The following is a 12,031-nucleotide window of genomic DNA, read 5'->3' as shown; positions in this document are numbered from 1 at the left end:
TGTAGCAGTCAGTCTAGCAGCAAATCTGAAGTGGCCTCTGACTGAAGACTGACCCGACATGCTAACAGCTGCTAGCAGAGATAATACACAGCATCACATCCTGGATGACACCATCAGGTGTTGGCGAGCTCTGCTAACCCGCCTCATTTGCTTTTGCCACTCCTTAAATTTCTGTCTGGCTGCACAGTTAGAGTCTCTGGACCCAGTGGAGTCTGGGAAATGATTCTTCCCGCTTGGGGTTGAAAGAAAGAACGATAAGGAAGTAATGGCACAAAGAATCACAATAACTCCGGAAAACATTTCCTTTTGATAAAACGAATTTCGACACGATGACTTGGAAATCAATGGAAAAAGAAAGAAAAAAGCTCTTTAGAAGAAAAGCTCTTTACTTTACAGTAAAGAGCTTTTCAAGGGGTTTACCTTCCCGTTTCTTCCTTTCCTTCAGGCAATTAATGACAAACGTGAACACTCTTAATCACATCTTTTATTTGTAAGGCACCAGAGAAGCTTCCTTACTGCTAAAAGGTTGATTCATTCTTAAGTACAAGCTGCTTGCTTACATCATTTTTTTTTCTGTCCCGAGTATTTTTGAAATGTGTTTCTTGACACATTTAAACAGGGTTTTTTTTTTGTTTGTTTGTTTGCACAGAAAAAGAACGAAACATGTAGAAAACTAGAATTAATGTTACAAGACAATGAGAAGGAAATTAAACAAAAAAAACCAAACATGTTATACGACATTGTGCCTCTATGCATGTAATGCGCACGCACACACATACGACACCAAGGTCTTTTTATGATATACACACACACACATTAAAAAGCAGCTTTGAAACATACAAAAATGCTTTAAAAAATATGTATATTGATATATCCGTATGTATACAAATCGGCCCTTCACAGCAAAACAAACACACAAACTATTCACAAGTCTGAGTTTTGCCAAAAGGGGGTTTTAGGAGAGCGAGCTCGCAGATGTGTCAAAGTTAAATCTCACCAAGACTTTCTTTTTTTTTTTTTTTTTTTTTTTAACTTCTCCAGCAGCCAGAAGAAAAGCAGGACAGGACTCATACAAATCTTAAGTGCTTCAAATTAAGATAAGGAGGGTAAAGTTTTTAAAGTTGATCTCAGCTGTTAATGTAATTCGAGTAAACGGGGTGAAAACAAGCAGGAAATGCAGATCAGGGGGAGGAAAAAAAAAAACTTTCCGTGCGTCATCCTGGAATAAAGAGCAATGCTGCCCTCTGCTGTCTGAAGAGAAAATTAAAGTAAAACGATGCTATTTGAAGAAATTCAAAACTATCAGAGACACTCCTAAAAATTAGAAATGGCTTTCAAATTAGAATTACGTTTATTTAAAAAAAAAAAAAAAAAAAGCACTAAATCAACCTGATCCAATGAAAATATATTTGATGTTCATGATAAATCATGAATTAAATAATGAATCGATACGCATTTTTCTGGTTATATTTCACCAGCCACACCCCAAAGTGATTATTGCCACACCTGCAGGATAAAGAAACGCTTCAACTGATTCTGTTTAACAACACAGGTGGACTGAAAGATCTCAAACAGCAACACTTTATGCCCAAACTAAAGAAAACTCAAGAAGAAATGAGAAGTAATTGACATCCAGTCAGGAAAGGGCTACAAAATCATTTCTAAGATTTTAGAGCGACGTTAAAGACTCGGGTATCATAACGTGCTTTCATATGAACAGGTTGGTTTAAATAGCTTTTTCCCGCCTTAATAAATGAAATTGGTACAAAACAAACATCTACTCAGCTCGTCTTTCTCCGATATCAAACCTGCTTTGATAACTTGAAGCATTTAAATGAGACGGAGAGAAAAAAAAAAGAAGCAAAAACACTGTTTTACACCAGCGAATGAAATCCGATCCAACATGCCAGCAGGCAGCGCGGCTCTCTGTGCACAGACACTCAACGCAGAATCGATGCGACATGCATACAACTCACTCAAAGTCTAGTAAGGAAGGATTCTGAGTCCAAAAAGAGTAAAAAAAAAAAAAAGAGTATTCTGGTGTCTGAGCTTCACGTCTGCGTTCGACGGCGAGAGAGAGAAAACAGAAACGAATTTATCACCTTTTCTTTACCTACAACATTGCAGTCAGTGAACTTGATGTAAGTTAAGGTTTAGTTGGATACGGAGCCATTCCTGCTGTGCACTGGAGGAAGATTATGTTTTTGATAGAAAGCTGAAATTCACCCAACGGGTCGCGATTTACTGGAAGCTTCGTCTCACGATGGATTTATCGGGAGAGAACAAACCAAAAAAAACTGATTTTAGAGGAATAAACTAGAAACCTGACGATGAAAGAAAAGAAGAAAAAAAAACAATACACAACACACTCTTCAGTCTGGTCCTAAAAATACGATGTTAACCTTTTCTCTCCAGAGGAGCAGCTCAGTAAAATAAAAGCCTTCCGTCTAATGTGATCAAAGTTAGGATCAGATTTTGCTCATCTGGGATAAGCAATCAACTCCAGAGTCAGACGTTTGTCTTTCAGAGTCGTATCAAACAGCCTGGAGTTTTATTTAGAATAAACTGACAGGAGCTTCAGTTTCACCAACATGGAGGAGAACAAAAGATCCAAATGAACTTGGAGGATTTTAAATCTGCTTTCTGTCGCTGCCAGACTAGCAGGAAGGAAGTGAAGAAAGTCTGCCGTTATCGTTTCTCACTCAGCCCTCTCTCCAAAAAGGAACAAACATTTATATTTGTTAGGCCTAATAACAACTGATTACACACAAAGAAACTATTGAAAGTCTGAGGTCTGAACTGAGTCTATTACCACTAAATGAAACAGACGTTACCTCTCGGGTTTTAAGCGTTTCAGGATCCAAACGGTTCAGCGCCGTCCTCTCTGTGGTTTCTCCTCTACAACACGCAGCAACCAGACCTGCATCAACCCCCGTTTACAGTCTGTTTTTCCATTTCTTTTTGAACACTTACACCCCTTCCCCACCACCCACGCACCACCTCCCCTCAGCCTCGGCCCGGTGACCTCGGCGTGCCTTCACTAATCAGACTTGTCTCCGTCCTCTCCTCTGGGCGCCCTCTCCGCGGCGTCCCTGGCCTTGTCCTCCTTGGCCGCCTGCGGCTGGCTGTGGGAGTAGTTGGCCAGGATGGAGGAGAGGGAGAGCAGGCCTGAGCTGGAGGAGACGGCAGGCAGGGAGGGCGGGGTGAGGCCCAGGGGCAGCGGGGCCACAGGCAGGGTCAGGCCCTGCAGCTGGGACAGGTGCTGCACCTGCAGCTGTTGCTGCAAACGCAAAGGGAAACGATTAGCAGAGCCCACGATTCGTCGTTAAATGTTTAAAAGGCAACGTTTGGGGTTTCAATCATCAGTCAGCGCTTGGAAAAGGAAGGAGATACAGCGCCCTCTACTGTCAAAACAGACAATCGAAACAAACCCAGCTTTCATCGTTGCCTTATCTTATTTTACTGAATTCAAACTTTAAATTAATACGCAACAGGATTACGGCAAAATAAATAAAAAATTAAATTAATGGTAAAAGTCAGAATTCGGAGGAAAAAAAGTCAGATTTTTTTTCAGCAGCCTAATCCTTGTCTGTAACTTAAAGACATTTATTTGATGAAGGAAAAAACAAACACAAAAATATCTGACACCCCAAAAACACCTCAAGAAATTTCTTTAAACTGCAACTAACAAATTTTTAGTTTATTTTTTTTTAAGCAGCAACATGCTACGACAAAAATAAAAACAACAGCTAAAGATTACTTGTTGACAAAATGGATGCTAACAACTGAGCCACTGGTGATTTAGTAAAATATTAATTTTAAAGCGGAACCGATGTTTTCTGTTTTAGGTGTAAGTTTTCCTGCAATAATTTTTCTTTCATGTAATTAAGGAATCTTACACACCTTTACCCTCCAACTTAATGACAGCGTAGCTAGATACATGCAAAACTTTATGTAATCCTCCTGGCTTGGATTTGTATCATCGTATTTTGAAAAGACAAAAATACTTTTTACATACATCACAATAGATTTGGCTTGGTGTAAAATCAGAACGGTAATAAAGTTTTCTGTTGTGATCTGATGACTCAATACTAAAACAAATGATCAAATTCCCTACGATAATATTTTAGCTTCAGGCCCTTAAGGAAGCGGTTCTTCCTGCGCTCGCTTACAGAGCAAGATAAAGAAATAAATGCTGTAAATAAGAACATCTGGAGAGTTGCTCAGATCAACAATCAGGTGGATCAAATGACAGCAGATCGTCTGTCTGTCACACCGAGCCTGGATGGACAGCAGGGTTAAACGAAGCACGAACAGTCATGAGGTTTGCTCACCCGTATGATGGAGTTCATCTCAGGAGGCGTGACCTGCTTGGCCCTCTCTATCGCACCCATGACTTGCTGTTGGTGCTGAAACGGTGAGATTTCATTGTCGTATGAATACAAGAGAAAGTTGGAAAATGGAGAAAAAAATTCTGCTTTTCCTGCCATTTATGTTCTTTTGCCGATTACAGAATTAAAACATTTTAAATGGAACAATAACAACAACTTGCAAAAATATTAAGACCTCTCTTTTTCTCTCTTTTTGCTAAGTTACAATCCGGTGGTGGCAGTATTATGGTGTGGGGATGCTTTCATTCAGAAGCTCTCAGATGAGATGAAATTTAATTTTCAGATCTGACCAACATCATCCCTCTGAAACCTGGTCTCTCTAATTCAGCCGGGACTTTGGCTCTGTAAATAAAAACTCTTATCCACTGCAGGACGGAGTCTAATTCAGACAAGATGGCGTCCTCACCTCCTGGGACAGGTAAGGCAGCACCTGAGCGCAGATCCCGTTCAGTCTTTTCACTATTTCAGCCTGCAAAGAAAACAAATTTAACCAGGAACCTCCTGACCGCCAAGCCTGAATTTTGACATTAGGAGGATTTCTAATAAAATAGAATGACTCACCTGTTTGTGCATTTCAATGTTGAGCCCATAGGACATTTCATAATACTGCAACACAGTGTGACAAAGACAAGAAGGATAAGCAACCAAAATCCATTTGTCAAAACAAAAAAGTGAAAAATAAAGCCTGGCAGTTAGCTACAGATCAGTAATTGTGTGAAATGTAACTACTGTAACAAGAGCCGGTTTTGTCGCCAAGATGATTTTATCTTAGCGACGCTCACCATGATGTAGTGGCGCTGCATCTCCGACTTCTCAGAGGCCAGCTTATCACACTCCAACTTCAAACTGGATGGGAAAATCAGAGGCGGTTTAAACATGGAGATCAGCTCCAGGCGATAAACACGAAGCCCTGCAATTCTGCTTTAATGAGCATTTTAATGAACGTTTTTAAAGATATCCGGAAACTAAAAGTATTGAATGATTTTTTAAATTGACTGAATAAATGTGGAAAAATAGGAACGCTAATAAAATAAGTATAAAAAACAATATTAGTTATTATTCTTGATTTCTTTTAAAAAATGCTGCGTAGGCAATTTTTTTAGATGATTTTCAATTAATCAAAATATTCATACATCCAGTTAGAAGACACATGTTAGTGAAATTAAAACCTCTGAACCTAAATCTACCAGGAATATATATAATTCTCTGTGTAACTAGTGAATAAAAAATATATGAAGGCGTGATGAGATACTGAAATGAAAAGAAGCTAACAATTAATATATCAATTATTCTGACAACTAGGCAAAAGAAAAAATAGAAAATTGTGCAGATTTTTTTATTTGAGTGCTCTTTTACACATTAGAAATGCGTAAAAAGATGCAAATAAACAAGAAACATAAAAAATTTTTGCAAAAAATGCAACAACAAAGCCTTCAGTTAGTGCATGTTTGATCACTTGTAGCAAAAGTTGAATCTGCAGATGAAAAAATATTTCTAATATGTGAAAAGCTGAACGCTTTCTGCTTGATTCGACATCGGTACAGCGTAGGGATGATCTGTTGATTAGTTTTTCAATTAACCAGTTAATAATTGGATCGCAAAAGATACCGAAGGGTTGTTGTTGTTTTTTTTTTACATAACTTGAACCAGGTGAAGTTAGGCCACTTGAGGTTTGGGTACAACATATTTACAGAAAAAGGCTTTTTTGTATATATTTTTGTCTTAATTACTGCTCTGAGCGTGTTGTTCTTTCAGTCAATGGCCTTTTTTTTGAGTCTGTATAACCCAGCTGACAATTAATCAACTGCTAAATTAGTTGATGATCATTTTAATAATGGATTAATCATTCCACCCCTGTACTTTAGGGAGCTAAAAACGCGTCTGTACCTGTGATACTGTGCTTGGAGGAACTGGAACTCATCCTTGATTCGGTCACAGGAGTCGGAGGTGGTGAACTTCAGAGCTTGGCCGGACTGGGATGACGCCTTGAGGAAAACGGAACAAGAAACACGCATCAGGTTTAGAAATGTAGAGGAAAATAAACCCCTCGCATCTGAAAAGGCTGCTCCAATTCACAGCCTTTTGATTTCCAATTTGACAAGTGAGGCCAGCACGGAGAAGAGATAGACACGTCGCCTGCAGATAAGCGGGTTGTGTGTGTGTGTGTGTGTGTGTGTTAATCAAAGTGTGGTTGAGTTTGTTTAGAAACAGCAGCTTGACCTCTGAGATTAACCGTGTGAGGTTAAACGAGGTTCAGCCTAAAACTCCAGCTTCATTTTGGATTGAAGTGCGTTAGATTTATAGCGCACAGCTAAAGCACATCACCCATCGACATAAAACATCTGTCGGCCCAGAAACACCCCTCGCCCTCACTACCTCCCTTTTGAGGAGCGCAGAGCGCGTCGACGAAAGGAAGCGTGTTTACATAAGGCCGAGCGCAGCAGAGCGGACCATATGCGCCAAGTATTTAGAAGCTGCATAAGAAGTCTGGTTATAAACTGACAACATTTAAACCATCCCGCAAAGCTGTAATCCAGGGTCCCTAAACCTCATTACTCTCTAAACAAGTGGCACAAGGGCAAGAGGTTTCCAGCCGGATTATGGGATTGAAACGAGAGGAAGGAAACATTCGGTTAAACGGAGGTCAACGCTCTCCATCCAACATGTGTGGCGCCAACATCAATCAGAGCAGAAATAGCGGGATTAGGGTTGGTTCTTAAGAGTCAAAAATTAATTGTAATAACATTTGGGGTTGATACAGCAGATATACTGCCAGTTCTACTTTGTTTTTTTCTTCAGATTTCATTAGATTAGAAAATAGCTTTCGTTGCTCTGGAGACAAAGGGTGACCACACGGTTCAAGTAGAGGTGAGTTTATTACCCGATTTGTTCCGTCTGAAGAAAAACAAAACATTTTCATAACAACTCGATGCTGTGTTTTCTTTGATAATAACTTCTTAAACTTCAATAACTAGAATAAGTAGAATGCACGTGTGACTGAACTGAAATGACTTTTTTTTGCAAAAAGATCAACTTAATTTAACCGAATAGGGCGGTTGCCAGTGTCAAGGTAAACTAAGGTTTTCAAAAATTTGTATCGCTTCTATATTTTCCATCAAAACATCCCTTCAATTAAAAACCACGGTGTAATGTCGTTGGCTGACAAATGAATCAACAGAAAAAAGAAATAACTGGACAAATGTATGGATTGTGGACAGACGGACAAACGTGTGTGGATGATGAGTGAGTGGATGATGGACGGCCAAATGGTCACATCATACAGACAAATCGATCAACAGACATGAATGGGGGAAAAAATGGATGGATGGACAATATGAACAAGACAGATGGACAAATGTATAGACGGGTGGAAAGATGGACAAAAAAAATAGATGGACAACAAACACGCTCCCTCAAAAACTATTAAATAATTTACCGGTAGTCTAAACATTCACGTTAGTCCAATAAATACATATTAATCATATAATAATTGTAATATTCAGACATTTTAGCAATGGCAGGATACGTTTTTGATTTTAAATAAAAACTATTTGTCTTGTAAATCATATAAAAACATGGCATTTTTATTCAGCTTTACTGTGAATGTTTCAAACCAGCCCCTCCCTAAAAACACACTAGATTTCACTATAAATAAATCTGAAAAAAGCTGGCCTCTAGACATACAGTACAGACCAAAAGTTTGGACACACCTTCTCATTGAATTCAATTAGAAAGTGTGTCCAAACTTTTGGTCTGTATTGAGTACAGACCAAACGTTTGGACACACAGTTGTGTCCAAACTTTTGGTCTGTACTTTATTTGTTTAATAATAAATTGAAAATATTATTAAACATATTAAAAAAGTCAGAAACTACAGATGGGAGTTAGCAGCTGTGACTTTTGGTTTTGGTTTCCAAAAGGTTATTGGGACATAACATAAACATCTGACTGCAAGACTCAATGACCACACTTGATCTATGATCCATGTTCTCTAACCCAAAAGCCTCAACATCTGCTTCTGATCGGTCAAATACTGGAAAATGTGAAGTTTTTCCCTCCAGTGAAGAGACATTCAGTTTATAAATCTTAAAGGTCATTTGAGTCAGACACTAATAATATCAACGTATGCTTTAATGTGAAAGCATAACTACTTTTTAATTCCTTCATTCCCTTCTGGATTCAAAACTAGCACTACTATGAAATAACCTGGATATGTGCTCCTGTTTTAGTCCTTAAAGAAGCAGAATTGGTCAAAATAGTCAGACCTCAAAGAAACAAACAAACTCAGGGAAAACGAAAAAGGGAGCAACAGTTGCATCCTGAAATTCACCCAAAGATATGCAAAACTAGCTTTAAATACCCCCGGTTATAATAAACACATAGCTCTTACCTGGCTTGTTGTTTTGCATGTGTTTATTACAGAGCCAGTCAGTGTTAAAGCTAGTTTAGATGTAAAGCTGTAGCTCATGTTTTTGTGGGTGGTGGGGGTTTTTGCCATCCATATTTTTTTTAATTTGTTTCCACAACTGACTCAGAGCAAGAACAGAAAATATGCATTTATGTCAAACAAAAAGACAGAGACACTGTACTAAGTTTTGTCTGGCTAATGCTAATAATATTTAGTGTCACAGAAGGGAAATGTCATAAAGCATGTGTACTCAAATGTTATATGCAGTTTAGCTATTTCTTGTGCATTTGTATCATATTAATAGTATATCTCCATTATTACACTTGAACTGAACAGGACATACATCTCTATCACCTGTGTTAGCTGCTTTTAGGAAGGCTAGCTAATGGCAAACACCTAGCAGCTTAAAATAAAAAGCCAAATACACCTTTCAGCTATAAACTACGGTGTTTTATATTTTAAACCTGCTTTAACTAGTCGGTGCAGACGCGCTGAAGAGACGGGCAGAGGTCTGGCTTTGTGGCAGCCAGATGACAGCTACCTGCAGCGCTCATGTTATCAGTTGTCGGCTGCTAGCTAACGTTAGCTCGGCTGTGCTCCGTTCCCACCCGGGACAAGTTCACCCGGGCTAACTTTACTCACCGAGTGCCTGGATTGAGGAAACATCATGTCAGCGATGCGTTTCGCAGCGTTTCCCTGGTCTCACCGAAACTACAAGGCCAGCTGGCTAAGCTAGCTCGTCTCCAGATATGATTAAATTAGCGGAGAGGCTGTTGGCACATCGTACTCTGTCATCCTTTAAAACAACATCAGCTAGCGTCAAAGCGGCGGGAGAAAAGGAGCGTCTTCTGCTCTTTAGCAGGTTGCTAACGCGGTCTGAGGGAAAGAAAAGGCTGTTTCAAGGCAACATCAGGTATTAATGCTACGCCTCCCCGGGGAAAACCCTGGATGTTGACACACGAACCCCCCCCCCCGAACCGCTTTGAAGGCAGGAACAGCATCACCCGGAACACGAACTGAGCAGCGGCGGAGCGGGCGCCCCGTGCGACCACGCGCTGTATTAAACACAGGAGAGCGCGAGCTGCACTGACCAGGGCCGCAGACCGAACCGGTCCATCACCGAGGCTCAACCAGACTAAATATATAAAGTTTGGACACACCTTTTAATTCAATGAGTTTCCTTTATTTTCATGACTACTGACATTGTAGATTCACGCTGAAGGCATCAAAACTATGAATAACACATGTGGAAATATGCACTAAACAAAAAAGTGTAAAACAACTGAAAATACCCCTTATATTCTAGTTTCTTCAAAGTAGCAACCTTTTGCTGTGATTACTGCTTTGCACACACTCTGCATTTTCTTGATGAGCTTCAAGAGGTAGTCACCTGAAATGGTTTTCACTTCATAGTTGTGCCCTGTCAGGTTAATAAGTGGGATTTCTTGTCTTATAAATAGTCATGATAATAAAGAAAACCCATTGAATTAGAAAGGTGTGTCCAAACTTTTGGTCTGTACTGTATATATATATATATGCTGCTGTTATATGCTAATGTAAAAAAAATCAATAAAACATTAAATCTGTTCTTATTTTAGATTTAGTAAATTGACGGCAGTGACAAAAGCTCTTTATCCCTTTCGTGCCTAGTGGTCACTGCTACCTGAAAGCCATTTTCTTGTGTTTCTTGTGGATTTTTATGCTATAAATGCACACAGCCCACTGAAGTGGACACTAGTGCATTATGCAATACACAACTAGCCATCCACTGCAAGAGCAAGACATTTTTTTGTTAAATCCAATATGGCAGACGAGCAAAAAAGCATGCCGACCAACCCAGTCCTCCTTCTACTGTAGAGGACTCTTGCAGGTAAAAAAAAAAAATATTGTGATATTGTCAAGCAATCCCTAAAGAACAATACTACTGAGGTATTCGAATAGCAACTTTGTATTTGGAGAAAATTACACTTGATCACCTAGAAAAAAAAAATCCTAGAATCTTTTTTTTTTTTACAATTTCTTGTCCTACCATTTTTTAAACCTTAAGAAAATCAAAAACACTTTGGAAATAAAAAATCCTGACATAAAGGATAATAATTCATGCATAATTCAGTTCCACTTAGAAAAAAAAGATATCTACACAAAGAGGTGATTTTTTTAAATGTTTATATTATATTTTAAAAAATCATTGTTTGTACATGAGTAACAATATTGTAGGATAAATCCTGTCACTCCTTTTACACCATCTGTGTTTTCTAATCTGTCAGTCATGGATGAAAGGAGGGAAAAAGTGTGCTGGGTAATGAAGGGAGGGTTGACCAAGCATCATGTGAAAACTCACAAGGTTAGAATGACTACTGGTTCCACCACAAGTGGAAGTTTTTCCGCTTAACTTCAGCTCTGAGAGGAGATGGCTTTTGTTGCACAGTATGTTTTGCACATGCAGTAATAAAGGTTTCTACTGTGAACGTTTATAAACCTCTTAATCTTTGGATTTGTAACATTTGAGCTGATTTTCCTTCATTTACTTTCTTTTTTATTGACCTGTATACTATACTCCTTTCTTTGTGTGAGACACTTTTCTGAACATCTTAATGACATTAAACATGAATTTAATCAATTTAATTTAGAAATTAGATACAAAAGAAGTTGTAACCAATTTTACCAGCTTTTATCTGTCTGTTCAGTCTTTGCAGGTTCATTTTAGTCCAAGTTTTTTTATTATATTCAGGGTTTCCCTCGGAAAACTTGCTAAACCTGGTGCGTGGGGGGCAAGAGGAGTCTTTCAGCCTGCCACCATGTTTTTGAGTCAAATTTGTTTATAAAGTTGACAGGAAATTTGAACATATTACTTGATAGTTATGCATTTTTGGAAAACTGGAAGATTAATACCTAAACACCAACTATGAAGTCTTAAAAAATGCAATCATTTTAAAAAATCTAAGATAAATTAACAATGCTAAGCCTGGTGGTGGCACAAGTAAAGCCTGGTGGCTCGCCAGGCTTGTAATAAACCGAGGAAAACCCTGATATTAATCTGATATTTCATTCTGTACTGCTGTTTGACAGCTACAGATACTTTTTGCAAGACGGTACTAATATGATGCTCTACCGTGAGGCGTATAAGGTTGGGAAAAACAATATATTATGAAAATACACTGCTTTATAATTGATCTGTAAAGATAAACTGAATTCAAACCTTCAATAAAGTCATCTTCCTCTTGGTGACTCA

General features: G+C 38.7%; 1 protein-coding gene across 1 annotated transcript; it reads right to left on the bottom strand.

Annotated features, from left to right (window-relative positions):
• Nucleotides 1-466: 466 nt before the first annotated feature.
• LOC116708895 (TLE family member 5-like) lies at nucleotides 467-9,802 on the bottom strand. Its single transcript, XM_032547020.1, has 7 exons — nucleotides 9,442-9,802; nucleotides 6,279-6,376; nucleotides 5,174-5,237; nucleotides 4,953-4,997; nucleotides 4,798-4,860; nucleotides 4,335-4,409; nucleotides 467-3,280 (listed from the first exon to the last, which is right to left on the bottom strand). Exons 1-7 carry the CDS (start codon nucleotides 9,466-9,468, stop codon nucleotides 3,041-3,043), a joined length of 612 nt encoding a protein of 203 aa, XP_032402911.1. The 5' UTR covers nucleotides 9,469-9,802; the 3' UTR covers nucleotides 467-3,040.
• Nucleotides 9,803-12,031: the final 2,229 nt, after the last annotated feature.

The sequence above is a fragment of the Xiphophorus hellerii genome, chromosome 19 (assembly GCF_003331165.1).
Source record: "Xiphophorus hellerii strain 12219 chromosome 19, Xiphophorus_hellerii-4.1, whole genome shotgun sequence".
NCBI classification, from domain to species: Eukaryota; Metazoa; Chordata; class Actinopteri; order Cyprinodontiformes; family Poeciliidae; genus Xiphophorus; species Xiphophorus hellerii.
Note: the sequence above shows the minus strand (reverse complement) of the source record. Positions and strands in the feature narration are given on the sequence as shown.